At 49.6% G+C, this 15,228-nt stretch overlaps 5 protein-coding genes across 5 annotated transcripts; 3 read left to right on the forward strand and 2 right to left on the reverse strand.

The window, feature by feature from the left end:
* Window positions 1–522: 522 nt before the first annotated feature.
* On the reverse strand, window positions 523–2,379 carry PtrM4_129180 (uncharacterized protein; the record flags this gene model as incomplete). The annotated part of the gene is made up of 1 exon (XM_066108910.1): window positions 523–2,379. The coding sequence occupies one exon, from the start codon at window positions 2,377–2,379 to the stop codon at window positions 523–525; it is 1,857 nt and encodes a 618-aa protein (XP_065960902.1).
* A 199-nt stretch (window positions 2,380–2,578) lies between these two features.
* On the forward strand, window positions 2,579–4,410 carry PtrM4_129190 (Trichoplein multi-domain protein; the record flags this gene model as incomplete). The annotated part of the gene is made up of 2 exons (XM_066108911.1): window positions 2,579–2,650; window positions 4,195–4,410. 2 exons carry the CDS (start codon window positions 2,579–2,581, stop codon window positions 4,408–4,410), a joined length of 288 nt encoding a protein of 95 aa, XP_065960903.1.
* A 204-nt stretch (window positions 4,411–4,614) lies between these two features.
* PtrM4_129200 (uncharacterized protein) lies at window positions 4,615–6,835 on the forward strand (the record flags this gene model as incomplete). Its single annotated transcript, XM_066108912.1, has 3 exons — window positions 4,615–4,641; window positions 4,689–5,892; window positions 5,931–6,835. 3 exons carry the CDS (start codon window positions 4,615–4,617, stop codon window positions 6,833–6,835), a joined length of 2,136 nt encoding a protein of 711 aa, XP_065960904.1.
* Window positions 6,836–8,524: 1,689 nt separating this feature from the next.
* Window positions 8,525–10,177, reverse strand: PtrM4_129210 (uncharacterized protein; the record flags this gene model as incomplete). The annotated part of the gene is made up of 1 exon (XM_066108913.1): window positions 8,525–10,177. One exon carries the CDS (start codon window positions 10,175–10,177, stop codon window positions 8,525–8,527), a length of 1,653 nt encoding a protein of 550 aa, XP_065960905.1.
* A 1,073-nt stretch (window positions 10,178–11,250) lies between these two features.
* Window positions 11,251–12,265, forward strand: PtrM4_129220 (Glyco-hydro-43 domain containing protein; the record flags this gene model as incomplete). The annotated part of the gene is made up of 2 exons (XM_001939942.1): window positions 11,251–11,514; window positions 11,570–12,265. 2 exons carry the CDS (start codon window positions 11,251–11,253, stop codon window positions 12,263–12,265), a joined length of 960 nt encoding a protein of 319 aa, XP_001939977.1.
* Window positions 12,266–15,228: the final 2,963 nt, after the last annotated feature.

Here is a 15,228-nt window from a genome sequence, read left to right on the forward strand (position 1 = left end):
TGCAATGACTCCACAAATATCGCTGTCCAAGGGCCTCATGGCACCCCCGCTTGGTCATGACGTTAGCGGGGTAGGCACTCTGGAAAACTAAAACACGCCCTACAAACTACACACCTCCACGTTAGCTGTCCACGTATGTACATTTGGAGAAAACGCGCCCTAGGAATGACAAGCCGGATAAGCATGATAATGAAACGGCCTATAGACGGCTGGGTCAGGGTTTAGATAGACGCTGCATGCGCTTTGTGGATTTGGAGATGTTGAGCTGGGAGGAGAGTGGACAAAAACACCGTCAATCAATTAGGCAACTGAATTGCGGATTCGTGAGTGACGAAAGAACACTACTATTCCTGACCCGGACACACCGATAACGTGTCCGTGCGCGTGATGCGCGGATTCGCGTGATGCGCGGGGAACACCATATCCACTACTTCAAAAATGAAGCTATTAAGCCACGTATATAAGCTGTTATTATACGAATTTATAGAGGGGGAGTAATTAGATGCTTGCGATCAACTTGTACTATCTATATTTTGATGGGAGGTTGACGTTGCGGCCACGTGATGTGAGCTTTGATGGAGGAGCTGGAGGCTCTTCTTGAACTTGAGCACCAGCGCGAGCAGCCTCAACGCGTTTTTGACGCTTGTTGTTCGATGAGGTAGCTGCTGAAGCTCTCCTCTTTCCCTTTTGGGGTAGTTGTATAGCTTTAGCAGCGTCTCTCTCCTCCTTCTGGCGCGCGCGTTCAGCTGCTTTCTCAGCTCGCTCAAGCTCCCTCATCTCCTTGAGTCTCTGCCTCTCCACACGCCTCTCCTCGAGCTCATCTTGACGCTGCAGTCGAGCCTCCTCGCGCTGCTTCTTGGACCGTGCTTTTTGGAGTTTCTCCTCCGTCTCATCTCGCTCCCGTACTGCTTCTCTAGCTCGAGCCTCACGCAGCTTGCGAGGAGACCAGAAGACAGAGCCACCGTGATACTCCTGGCGCTGTTGAAGGTCAAGAGCTTTGCCCTTCTTCCTGTGCTTCTTTTTATGTTGAAGAGCCTCCTTTAAGCCCTCGTTCTCATGCTTTAAAAGCTCATACTGCACAGAGAGATGGTGAACGCTTGAGCGCAGCTTTCTTGCCTCATACTGATGGCTATCATTAACAGCAGCTCGTACTAGCCGATCGAGCTTTCTCCAGTCATGATCAGAGAGCCCTGACGATGAGCTTCTCTCAGCTTCTGGCGTGCTAGCAAATCTACGAAGGATAACGTTGGCATCCATCGGCCAGATCCCAGTGGCTTCGAAGGCCTTCAATATGAGGCTCTCTGTGAAGGAGGATATCCAGGCGCTCCAGAAGAGCGGGAAGAAGTCCCCTTTCTTGATTGGAATAAGGCCTTGAGCCTTATGGAGATGGTTAGTGAGCTCGTTAGAGTAGGCTTGAGAGAGTGGCTTGAACAGCACTACATCTAGCGGCTGGAGCGTATGGGTCGAATGGGGAGGAAGGATCATGAGGAGGATCCTATGGCGATCGCAGTACTTAATAAACTCCATCGTGAGGTGAGATCCATGGCCATCAAGGATGAGCAATCTCCATCTACCTGATCGTTGCTTTGTAGAGCGATCAAACACCTGCTCCAGCCAAGCTAGGCCTACGTTATCATTTGACCAGCCTGTTGGAGATGATGAGACAAAGACCTCATGTTCTCCTGCCTTGATATCTTCTACCCAACTCGATCGTATAGCTCCATTTTTAGCTGCGTAGATAAGGGCTGGAGGCAGCGAGCTCCCATCAGCGCAGCAGCAGGCCAGGACTGTCAGAAACTCGCGTGATCCATCCTGGAGAGATGCTCGAACCTCCTTCTTCTCCCATTGACGCCTGCTGAATATCCTCTTACTTCTGCCTATCAAGCCAATTAAGAAGCCCTTCTCATCCATATTGTATATATCTCGAGCCTCTAGGTGATATTCGGTGATCTTTCGATGCAGCAGCTCGAAGTAGAGTCTATACTTTGACTCAGAATCAGCCAGGTGGCGCGTACGATCCATGGCGCTGGTCCACTTTGAGATGAGATGGATCTCGTGTCGGTTGATGAAGCGAGTAACCCAGCTCTCGCTGAGCTGCTGATGGGCTACTTCTGATGAGAAATTCCTGATCATCTCTCGTGTAGGAGGAATGCCTCGCTTTGTGAGCTTTTCGATATATCTCACAAGCTCTAGCTCTTGTTGTGGGTTGAGTTTCTGCTGGTTGAAGTTCTTGTCTCTTTCTGAGCTTGTCTGGCCCTGGTGCCTTCGGGTCAACGTAGATCTCACAACACCATGCTTAGCAGCAATTTTAGTATACGAGAACTGTTCTCCTGGCTCTAGATTTTCAATATCTTCAATCGCAGCTTGAATTGGGTCCATATTGGTGGAGTTAACGTGTGTTGAAGGTGAAGGGGTTTGACGTGTTTTGGTGTTCCCCGCGCATCACGCGAATCCGCGCATCACGCGCACGGACACGTTAACGTGTCCGTGCACCTCATGCCCGGATTCATCTCATGCCCCGCCGAACACCGACGCGTGTCTCAATACTACAACTTTGACGCGCAATAACTCCACAACTATGGCTCCGATTGATGAAGCGATTGCAGATTTAGAATCGCGCGATTCAGGAGAGAAATTCACATTAAAAGAAGTTGCTGAAAAATAGGGGGTTAACCGCTCAACGCTAGGGCGAAGATGGAGGCGCGTGACAGGGCCTAGGAGCGATGGATACGCTCAGCAGCAAGCTATTAGCCCACAACAAGAGTTAGAGCTTGTACGATATATCACTAAGCTCACTAAGTAAGGCCTACCTCCTACAAGCGAGATGATCAGGAATTTTTTATTAGAAGTAGCCTATCAGCAGCTCAGCGAGAGCTAGGTTACTCGCTTTATTAACCAACACGAGATCTATCTTATCTCGAAGTGGACCACCGCCATAGATTGTACGCGCCACCTAGCTAATTCTAAGTCAAAGTATAGACTCTACTTCGAGCTGCTGCACTAGAAGATCACTAAATATCACTTTAAGGCTCGAGATATATACAATATAGATAAGAAGGGCTTCTTAATTAGCTTAATAGGCAGAAGTAAGAGGATATTTAGCAGGCGTTAATAGAAGAAGAAGGAGGTTTAAGCATCTCTCTAGGATAGATCACGCGAGTTTCTAACAGTCCTAGCCTGCTGCTGCGCTAATAGGAGCTCGCTACCTCTAGCCCTTATCTACGCAGCTAAAAATAGAGCTATACGATTAAGTTAAGTAGAGGATATTAAAGTAGGAGAATATAAAGTCTTTGTCTTATTATCTCTAATAGGCTAGTTAAATAATAACGTAGGCCTAGCTTAGCTAGAGCAGGTGTTTAATCGCTATACAAAGCAGTAATTAGGGAGATAGCAATTACTTATCCTTAATAGCTATAGATCTTATGTTACGATAGAGTTTATCGACTACTGTGATTGCTATAAGATTCTCCTTATAATTCTCCCCCCCCTATTTAACTTACACGCTCTAGCTGCTTAATGTAGTGCTATTTAAGCTACTCTCTTATGTGAGGGATCGATCAAGAAAGATTGGATTTGACAAGATACAAGCTATCGAGCTATCGAGCTATCTACGTTGTGAGCCCGAACTTATGCTGTGGGCGCCAAGGCGCTAGTCCGATAAGATAAGGATCTTATCGATATGGGGGGCCATGGGCCGAGCGAGTCTATGGATCCGTAACATCTTAAGCCTACTCTAACGAGCTTACTAACTATCTCTATAAGGCTTAAGGCCTTATTCTAATTAAGAAAGAAGACTTCTTCCTACTCTTCCAGAGCGCCTAGATATCCTCCTTTATAGAGAGCCTTATATTAAAGGCCTTCGAAGCTACTAGGATCTAGCTAATAGATGCTAACGTTATTCTTCGTAGATTTGCTAGCACGCTAGAAGCTAAGAGAAGCTTATTGTTAGGGCTCTCTAATTATAACTAGAGAAAGCTTAATTAGTTAGTACGAGCTGCTATTAATAATAGCTATTAGTATAAGGCAAGAAAGCTACGCTTAAGCGTTCACTATCTCTCTGTATAGTATAAGCTTTTAAAGTATAAGAATAAGGGCTTAAAGGAGGCTCTTTAACATAAAAAGAAGCATAAGAAGAAGGGCAAAGCTCTTAACCTTTAACAGCGCCAGGAGTATCACGGTGGCTCTGTCTTCTAGTCTCCTCGCAAGCTGCGTGAGGCTCGAGCTGGAGTAGCAGTACGGGAGCAAGATGAGACGGAGGAGACACTCCAAAAAGCACGGTCCAAGAAGCAGCGCGAGGAGGCTCGACTGCAGCGTCAAAATGAGCTCGAGGAGAGGCGTGTGGAGAGGCAGAGACTCAAGGAGATGAGGGAGCTTGAGCGAGCTAAGAAAGCAGCTGAACGCGCGCGCTAGAAGGAGGAGAGAGACGCTGCTAAAGCTATACAACTACCCTAAAAGGGAAAGAGGAGAGCTTCAGCAGCTACCTCATCGAACAACAAGCGTTAAAAACGCGTTGAGGCTACTCGCGCTGGTGCTCAAGTTCAAGAAGAGCCTCCAGCTCCTCCACCAAAGCTCACATAGTGGCGTATAAGCGGCATATCCAGGAAAAGTCGGACTATGGCCAATCCCCCTCAGAAGCCACCCGTGCGTTCCTAGCTACGGTACGAAAAGCCAAGAGAACGTACTGGCAGCAGCGCATAGACGGCTGTAATAACGACAAAGATCTATACAAGCTAGTAGGCTGGCATAAACTATCATTCGACCAACGGGACACCCCACTTGTAATCGAAGGTAGGACAATCACAGCACCACTCGAGAAAGCTGAGGCACTTAGAGAGGCAATCCTCGACCGTTTTTCGGCGGAGGACGACCTCCTAGAACCACCGCCTCTTGACAACGACCCGCAAACCACGCCACTACCATGGGACACATACATATCGATGGAGGAGACTGAACGCTACGTGATTGGAGTATCTAGCACCTCCCCAGGACCCGATCAGGTGACCGTCCGACTCCTAAAGGCATGCTGGGAACACATTAGACACCTAGTGCTAGGCATCTACCGGGCGTGCATGGAACAAGGCCACTACCCAGCCGCCTGGAAGACGGTAGAAGTGGCCATGATACCCAAAGTCGGGAAGAAGGATAAGTCCTCACCCAGATCAATGAGACCAATTGCCCTATCGTCCTGTCTAGGGAAGGGACTCGAGCGTATCATAGCAAGGCGCATAGCACACACAGCTATGGCTTTTGACATCCTAAGCCCACAGCACGGTGGAGCGCTGCCAAAACGCTCTGCGATGGACCTGGCGACCGCATTCACACACGACGTGGAGATGGCTTGGTCAAGACACGAGCATGTCTCTATGCTCACGTTAGACGTCCAAGGGGCGTTTGACGCGCTACTGAAAAACAGGCTACTACACCGAATGCGGCAACAAGGGTGGCCACCCCTACTCCGGAAATTTATCCAGAACTTCCTGTCGGAAAGGAGGGTGCGAGTACGCCTAGGCAATGTCACTACACCTGTACATCGAGTGGCCTGCGGCACCCCGCAGGGATCGCCGCTATCACCGGTCCTATACACCCTATACCTAGCTGAACTACTCAACCAGGACCGAAAACTCCGGTTCGGGTATGCCGACGACATCAACCTATACCGGGTCTCCCACTCTTTAGACGAGAACGTCGCACTGCTAGCAGAGGACCTCAAATCTATCAATGAATGGGGAGCTGCGAACAAGATCACGTTTGCACCAGAGAAACGGGAGCTGATCCACCTCACGCGCCAGAAAGGACTACATGCGCCGCCAATCCAATTGGAAGATCAAACAATTCACCCTATAGCCCCTGCGCAGGGGGAAGCCAGACAGCGCTGCGCTGGCTTGGGGTGTGGTTTGATAGGGGACTAACTTTCAAGAAGCACGTCGCAGAAAGGGCGGCGCAAGCTAGGAAAGTAGCGAACCATCTCCGGAGCCTCGCCAACACAGCCCACGGCCCTCCAGCAGGATCGCTACGCAAGGCAGCCATAACATGTATCCTGCCCATACTACTATACGGAGCCGAAACATGGTACGAGGGCAGGACGAAGAACCCACGAATTGCAAGGGTTTCCCGTAAACCCACGGTCAGCACTAGGGTAGGCTGGCACCTAACCACGATAGATCAGGCACTAGTAGCAGCCACGAAGGCAATCCTCCCTGCGTGGAGGACAACACCAAACGCAGTACTGCTAAGAGAAGCTGCGATGCCGTCGGCACAGGTGGCGCTGGAGGAGGCTAAGCTCCGCTTTGCGGTTCACCTACGCACGATAGACGACAAGCACCCACTTACTAATAGAACTACACTGCCACTAGTCATACGAGGACGCGCAGCGGGCAACCGACGGATACCAAGATCGAAGGTTCAGCGCGTAGCACAACTGCTACCCGCCACACCCCGAAACGTCCTAGCCAGCCCTCACTTTTCAGACGGGTCGAGGCAGGATCCAACGCAAGGGCAAGGAAAGGACATTGCTGCCCAGAATTTCACCATCTGGTGGGAGTCTCTTGGACAAGAGACAATCACTGTCTTCTCAGACGGGTCTGAACAACAAATCAACGGTACAAGGGTGGTCACTTACGGGTACGCTATATACCAGGGCCAGGCCGCCGTGGCGACTGGACAAGGCTCACTAAATGCCCTTAGCCACGTCTTCGATGCGGAGGCTATAGGCGCATGCAGAGGACTCAAACACGCACTACAACTCTCACTGCCTAGCCAGAGGGAGATCGTACTTTGCATAGACAGCACTGCGGTAATATGGGGCATACGCGGAACCGCCCCTACCTCCTCCTAATAGGCGTTCCTCTAAATCTATAGAGCTATAGAGGCCTACAACGTAAAAACGTGGTAGGCGCTAAGACATATAAAGATTGTTAGAAACGAACTCGCCGACTAGCTGGCTGACAACGAGGCTAAAGACCCGCACTAGCTATACGGCATAGCCGCCTCCCCTATAAGATCTAGTATACGAACAGTAGGCCGCCGCCTCCTCGAACATACAAGGGACACTTGGTGGAAGGATAAGAGCAGTAGGCTATCAGCATAGTACACGCAATAGCAGCTGCTATACGATACTAGGCGCACGCCCGCAGCGCTATAGCTACCCCGAAGGATACTTGCGAAAGTCCTTATGATACGCTCAACGCATAGCGACTTTAAATAGTACCACCGAAAATTCAACTACGAGGATACCTCGAAATGCCTATACGGCAGGCCTAAGACGCTAGAACACCTAGTGTTCTGCAAGAGAGCCACAACACACTTCAAGAAGTGGCCTCTACGCCCTATCGTGCCCCCTCGCACAAGACAGGAAGGCCTAGCGTACCTCGCGCAATTAATAGACTAGCCACAAGAGTTCAAGACCTTTGTGAAGGTAACGAACTCCTTCTATAACGAGTGATTTCTATTTTTGAATTTCACAAAGACCCGCTGAATTCCTTGGCATTATTTAGTGTAGGATTCGCGGCAAAACGCCGCATAGATGCCACAACCCACACGCTCTCTTTTAAAACTTTTATTGTATCTTAAATTGCCTCTTGTTACTTTTCCGTTTCTCTCTCTAAAAAGCAGTTATTGTACTGCATCGATCAAAGGCGCAAGCCACGAAATACTAGAATATTGTAGGAAAACGGCTTTAAATAGCGGGATGTGAAGGTCGTCCGAAGATGATCTTGGGTTGGTTCTCGGGGATGGAGTGATGCGATGGACACGAGGTTGTATAGCACGATTGGTAGATCGATGTAATATACGGGGAGTTGAGAATCAAGTACTAATCCTTAGATTTCGAAGTTGAACACAATGAACCGTAAGGGCTCATTGCCTACTGTTATATAATAAGCGTGCCCTCCATTGTGGCCTTTCCCTCCATGGAGGTCGCACCCTCCGTGGAGGTCGTGCCCTCCATGGCGGTCATGCCAAGGTTGGAGGGCAGGTCACGTGACTGCGCGGCACAAGCTTACCCGCTGTGCCCCGCCTTCAACGTTGTCCTGCCGTTGTTGCTTGTCCTCCTCCTTGCAATCGTAACACGGGAGTCCTTTTCACGAACATGTATATAGGCAGGACATCACTCCCCTTAGATACAAAACACCTAGGAATAGGTTCCACGAGGCAAGTGCGACAGCACTATAAGACCACGGCGGGACCCGCCCGAATACCCTATAGGAGGTTACAGATAGGGCGTTAAACCATAATCAACATCAACATCAACCAAAGCTCACATCACGTGGCCGCAACGTCAACCTCCTATTAAAATATAGATAGTACAAGTTGATCGCAAGCATCTAATTACTCCCCCTCTATAAATTCTTATAATAACAGCTTATATACGTGGCTTAATAGCTTCATTTTTGAAGTAACGTACCTAACGGGCGAGTGGGCCACACGGGCGAGTGGGCCACCTGCGCTAAGACCCCATTAAAACCACGACTGTACACGACTATATAGCACCGTCAAAGATAGTAAATAGAAATCGTAATAGGCTATTCTACTCAGAATCTATCGCTGCTTCTTGCCTACATGTGCGCATATTATGTCCTGCCTCGCCGCAGCGTCCACAGCGTCGTTGGCTAGGCTCGCCTGCCTCAACGCGCACTCTCTTCTTCGCCTTCTTCCTATCACTACATGCCCCAAACTCCTTAAGAGTCGTCAGTCGCACGCCCTCATCAATTGTTAAGGTCCCTTGCTGCTGTAAGCGCTTCCTTTTATATGATCTACGCTTACTTGAGGCCTCGTTGGCGGCTTGGAGCTCAGCGTTGCGCTTGGTCATTAACACCAGAGAATGCGCTATCATCTCTGCACCTTTTGACAGGCTTTTGATCGCCTCAACCATATACGTAGGTGAGCTATCTACATGTCTTCGAATCCTCTCTTGAATCAGCTTTGATTGCGACCCAAGTTCTAGGGTATTGCTTGGAGTTTGCGACTGCCAGGGACCGTCCTCGACGGTAGGTAGCAGTGGAGTGCGCAGCCGCACGTCAAGCGTCGATATCACAGCCTCTGGATTAAATGGGACTAAGCCAGCGCCTCGAAAGCTTCCTTGTATATTGGCCTTTGTAATCGCAGCGTCAAAAGCGCCTTTAAAGCACGGTAGGAACTCTAGTTTAGTGATATGGGTGATCTTGTTGCGCATTAGATCCTCGGCTTGGCGGCCATACGCTGTCTTCAAAGGCGAGAAACACCCCACATCAAGAGGCTGTAGTAGGTGCGACGAGTGAGGAGGCATGCAGAGAGTAATAATGTTGTGATCCTTGCAGTACTGCTGGAAATCGAGCGAGTCGTGGCTCTCGTGGCCGTCGATAATAAGCAGACGATAGTTTCCTACAGTCCTCTTCTTTGTGTGAGCGTCAAAGTGCTTTAACCACTCTAGACCAAGCTTGTTTGTTGTCCAGCCGTTCTCAGAGACTGCAATAACCCAGTCGCGAGGTAGGTTATCTTCCTTGTACCAGGCAGAGAGGTGGTTCTTGCCTTTGAAGATGATAAAAGGTGGGATTGCCCACCCAGTCGCGTTGATACCCTGGATCACTGTAGCCCACTCGCGATTGCCCTGCTGAACGCTCTTTGGTCGTCCTCGACGCTCAGAGCCTGTGACTACTGCTCCAGTTGATATCATGCCCATCATGAAGCCAGACTCGTCAAAGTTGTGGGTGTCCTCATCAAGGATACCGTACTTGGCCTTTGTGTTCTCCACAAGTCGGAACCAGCCTTGTATAACCTCAGGATCCTCACAGAGGGCTCGCTTGTAGTCATACTTGCGATTGAATTTGACCTTAAGCTCAGGGCGACGTTTGACGAAGGTTGCAGCCCAGTTCTGACCAACAGGGTCGCGGTGGCGCTCAGCCAACAAAGAATTAGCCATATCCTGCACAGCAGCAAGTCGGGGCGGAAATCCTCGCGCGTCGAGGTCAAGGATATGCTGGACAATTACATCCTCCTCTGTCTTAAGGAGGTTCATTGAGTTAGGCGTACAATCGCTCCGAAGAGGTATTCCAGCGCGTCGGCGCCCAAGAGTTACTCGAGATACGTTGTAGATAGCTGCAGCGCGTCTCTGCGACAGCGTCGCGTCGCGTTCGATAGCCTTGAGAGCAAGCTGTAATCGAGCCTCTTTTAAAGCTGGTAGATTGTTTTGTTGTTGGCTCATTGTGAAAGTACTGTAGGTAACAGTATGTTTTGGTGGGGTCTTAGCGGAGTGGCCCACTCGCCCGTGTGGCCCACTCGCCCGTGAGGTACGTTAGTGGATATGGTGTTCCCCGCGCATCACGCGAATCCGCGCATCACACGCACGGACACGTTACAGTAGGGTCCCAATCTGTAAGGTCATCATGAACCGACGGAAAATTTGAGTTGGAGCGGTCAGCGATCAATCACTCGACTAGAGCAGCTGCGCCTCTAACCGAGACACCACGATGATTGTTAGCTCCACGACGGGTGCTTGTGGTGGTGATGATCGCCGCGGGGGTTGTTAGCCGAAAGAAGAAGGAGATAACTAGAGGATCTGCACGGCGCCAAGAGAGAGACACAAGAGAAGTTCAGAATTCCATAGTATCCATGAATCGCACCTTCCTACCTTTCCCGCCACGCAAGCGACAGCACTAGTTGTTCTTCTCCGGTTTTATGGGCTTAAGTCGCTCTGTGCTTGCGCTTTCATCGAAGACCTGCGACGTGACCCGCACGGCCACGGAACTCGAGCCGACAGGCGACCCCGCGCTTCAACTACCAGCTTACTCCCTTAACATCCAACTTGATATAGCCCCTCCAACCCTTCTACCGTTTTCAAACGGGAGGGTTTCCGGCTACGTTGCGATACTCAGCCCATACTTCGTGTTCTGTTTGTGGAATGCCACCACTCACGGGCTGCAGTGACCTAGCGACGCATGAAACGCCAATTGTGGCTCGTAAATTAGATTGCCGAGACATACGCCCCTAGGCGATGAAAGAAGATTTCCTCCGTACCGACTTCCGCATGCACGTGCCGAGCATCCCATTTCCACCATTGAGATATCACAATAAGGCGGAGATGGCAATCTCGTTTCTCCACTCCTGGCTCATTCCGAGGGTTTCGCGAGGGTCCACACGGGCATCCTTCGCAACTAGACAAGCACTGCCATGATATATAGTGTCTGTTCACGTCGACCATTTGTTTCTACCCTGTATCCGCTTCTTCCGCCTACTCCGGCCTACTTCCATCCGCTGTGGTTAGTTTGTACCGCCAGGATGCGCTGCTCTATCGTTGTTTCCATTCTGTCGGTCGTGACGGCGGTATACGGTTATGCTGATCCCATGGCATGCTCTGGTGTTTGCACAAATGCTCACGATCCCGCCCTCATCCGCCGCGCTGATGGCACGTACTACCGCTTCTCGACCGGTGGCAAGATCGCTATCCACACGGCGCCATCTATCACCGGACCCTGGACCTACAAAGGTGCTGCCATCCCTGCTGGGTCGAAGATCAACTTAGCTGGCAAGGACGATCTATGGGTATGTCTTCTATGAGACACGCAATCACTTGGTGACGTGCTAACCCAGTTGCAAGGCTCCTGATGTAACCTTAGTTGGCGATACGTACTACCTATACTACAGCGTGTCGTCTTTCGGTGTACAGAACTCAGCCATTGGAGTCGCAACCAGCAAGGATCTCAACACTTGGACTGATCATGGCGCAACTGGCATTGCTTCGAGTGCCGGCAAGAATTATAATGCTATTGATGGAGCGCTCTACTGGGACGGTTCCAAGTTTGTCATGTCCTTCGGATCGTTCTGGTCGGATATCTTCAGCATCAACATGGCCAACCCACCCCTCAAGACCAGTTCCTCAACCATGACCAACATTGCATTCAAACCCGGGGGTACTCATGCTCAGGAAGGTCCATACATTGCGCTCAACGGAAACTACCATTACCTCTTCTTCTCTGTCGGCCAGTGCTGCGGCTTTGACAGCAATAGGCCCGCTGCTGGTCAGGAGTACAAGATTCAAGTCTGCAGATCAAGAAGCGCCACTGGCGGCTTCGTCGATAAGAACGGCGTGGATTGTACCAAGGGTGGCGGCACCACGGTTCTCGAGTCTCATGGTTGGGTCTATGGACCTGGTGGCCAAGGAGTTTACTATGATCCTAAGCTCGGCCCTGTCCTCTACTACCACTACGTCGACACACGTATTGGCTACGCCGATGGTCAAAAGAAATTCGGCATTAACCGTATCAACTTCTCAAGCGGTTGGCCGGTAGTATGAATATAATCATTTACCTCTTACTTTAGGTATAACGTACCCCACGGGCGAGTCGGCCACACGCCCGAGTCGCCCACCTTTGCTAAGACCCTACTAAAACCTATACCCTTTAATTTCTAAACGTGATGCCTCAACAGACTAACATGTAATCTTCTTAAAATAAAAACTAGATAACGTACCTCACGGGTTGGCGAGACACCTAGGTTAGCCTGACACTTTTGCCAAGCCCTTACCAAACTCTACCTTCCTACGCAATGCCTTAACAACAACACTAGATAGAGCCTTCTAATAAACGTTAGATATAGAATGCCCTTTAAGCTCTTAAACAAGACGCGACACTCTCCTTACAACGCGCTGCAGCTATCTATAACGTCTCTCTAGCAACTCTAGCTTATTAACGCGCTAGACGACCTTCATAAGTAGTGAAAGGGGCCGGCCCTGAGGGCAATTGCCAGAAAGAATCAGATGAATTCTGTTGCAGTATATGCAGTCAATCAAAGTGTAACCGCGCGAGGCAGTCATCAGAGTATATTGTGTTCTGTTGTTGTTGTGCTGTCATGGCCACCTTATATGTAGCCATAATCAGGGTCTATTTACATGGCGTATCTCTGATGCTGGTGAGGGGAGAAGGTGCTCATGGAGGGGAGGGAGGAGCGCCAGGACAACGCACGTGACATGCGCAATACCCTTGCCTCACAAACCGCAACAAATTCGTTAACCTAAGATCTATGGAGGGCTATCCGGCTATATAGTTTCTTCGGATAGATATCCGGCTTCCGGATATCTTTACCGGTAACCAATTTGTCGGGCGGGTCCTTCGTCCGGTATCGGCAGGTTCTGATGTTCTGGTCTCCGAGGCTTCCAGCCGAGTCTTATTCGACTGGGCCTAGCCCATTACACTGCCTAGCTCCTAGGCCCTTATAGGTTAGCTTCCTAATGCTAACATTCTTTCTTAGTCTTAATTAAACAACTATTTAGTAAATACCTTCTATAAAGTCTATAGGTAGTTAAAGTGTTACACAGAGGGGCTATACTGCTCTAATCCTAGTCTACACTAAGGCAGGCGAGACTAACGTTAAAGCTCTTGTCAGATATAATGAGATATTGCACAAAAGTGATGGATGTTGATGATTGTGTGTATTGTGTTCTGTCTATCGTGTGTCCGCGCTTGTGGCCCTCTTGAGGGGCGCACTGACCCTCTCTACGCTGATTGGTTGCTGCCAACGTCGAGTAACCCTGCTATCTGACAGCTCTACGTGGTTTGTCTAGCGACAATGTAGGATAGTAGGTATTTAGTAATAATAATCTAATTCTATATAAACGATAGAATAACTTTGGTATTAATCTAGGTAAGAGAAGAACTTATAAGAGAGTTGACCACAACGAGTGTATTAAGGGAATCCTCCACAACTATATACTCGTTGCCTTTGTCCTGTGCCATCACAGCTAAGGCCTGCTATCACCGATGTCAGCCCTAGTATGTGATGGCACCGTCTTGGCGTGATAGCAGTCACGTGATCCTTGGCGCGCCCCGCGCGGGTCATCACCTTGTGACTTGCGCGACGGTTAGCCTCCAACCTTGCATCCTTTGTCTAGGGAAGACATCTGGTATTTGTTCGTAACACGCTCGTGGAACAGCTTAAAGACTTGGACGACCTAGAGTCGGTGCGGGAGATTGTTAGCTTCTATAGGTCGTTTCTTATCTTGCGAGAAGATATAGTCTACTTTGTACATTAGTCTGTAAAAGACTTCCTCTTTATAAAGGCTTATAGGAAAGCCTTTCCCGCTAGAAGCAAAGCTGTTTATCGTACGGTTTTCTTAAGGTCACTAGCGATTCTATCTAGGACATTGCGCAGGGACGTGTACAGCTTAGAAGCGCTAGGATATCCTATTACGAACGTTAAACTACCTAAGGCAGACTCGCTAGCAGTGTCACGCTACCCGTGCATCTACTAGATCAACTTTATGTGCGACTCAAAGCCAGAGTCTTTAGTAAATAGGGTAGATAACGTGCAAGTTCTAAGCGCAGTTGAAGAGTTTCTAAGAGAGAAGTATCTCTACTAGCTAGAGGGGCTTAGTCTATATAAGAGCGTAGGGAAAGGCGTCGTCTCTATAGAAAAACTGTGGTTGCTAGTGCAGGTGTGTCGCAAGAGATCTACATGCCTTTAGTTCGACCTAGATGCTAACGCCAGCAGGAGATGTGTGACCAAGACAGACTTACTCAGCTTGTTCAAGACGCACGGCGATTCATTATGTACCACAAAGGGGCAATCAAGGGCTACCCTCTTCAGACCTATGCATCCGCACAGTCCGCAACAATCAATTAAGTGGGTCCTAGAAGGTTCAGATTGGATTGATTGATTACCGCTTTAAGCCTAGTAGTTACCTATAGGAGTTTAAGCCCTACCTAGATAGGTAAGTGGGTCTAGGAGAGTGACCGGATTGAATTGATTGTTGCGGAGTCTATGCATCCGCACTCCAGTTCAGTCTAACAGGTAGTCTAATTAGACAGCTGTTCCAGCACGAAGAGCCAGAAGCAATTAGTATTAGGCCAACTCTAAGCGACGGGTAGAGCGCGTGTCTGCAGACGCTCGAGGGCCATAGCCGTCCTGTTAGCTCAGTGGCCTTCTCGCACGACTCAACGCGGCTGGCGTCGGCGTCCGAGGATAGGACTGTCAAGATCTGGGATGCGAGCAGCGGCGCGTGTGTGCACACGCTCGAGGGCCATAGCAGTCATGCCAGCTCAGCTAGTCTCGTCTCTATCCTTGCGTTGCAGTACTCAGACGAAATTGTGACGACTAAACCCCAGCAACCTGTCCGTCAGGCAGTAATGATTAGCTCTGATAACATGTGGATTTCTGATAATGCTCAAAAGCTGTTGTGGCTCCCAACAAAGTATCGATCAGCGAGCGCAGCTGTGTCAGGCAGATGTGTTGGTGTAGGTACCGGGTCTGGAAAATTTTGGA

This window comes from Pyrenophora tritici-repentis, chromosome 7, assembly GCF_003171515.1.
Source record: "Pyrenophora tritici-repentis strain M4 chromosome 7, whole genome shotgun sequence".
Classification (NCBI taxonomy): Eukaryota; Fungi; Ascomycota; class Dothideomycetes; order Pleosporales; family Pleosporaceae; genus Pyrenophora; species Pyrenophora tritici-repentis.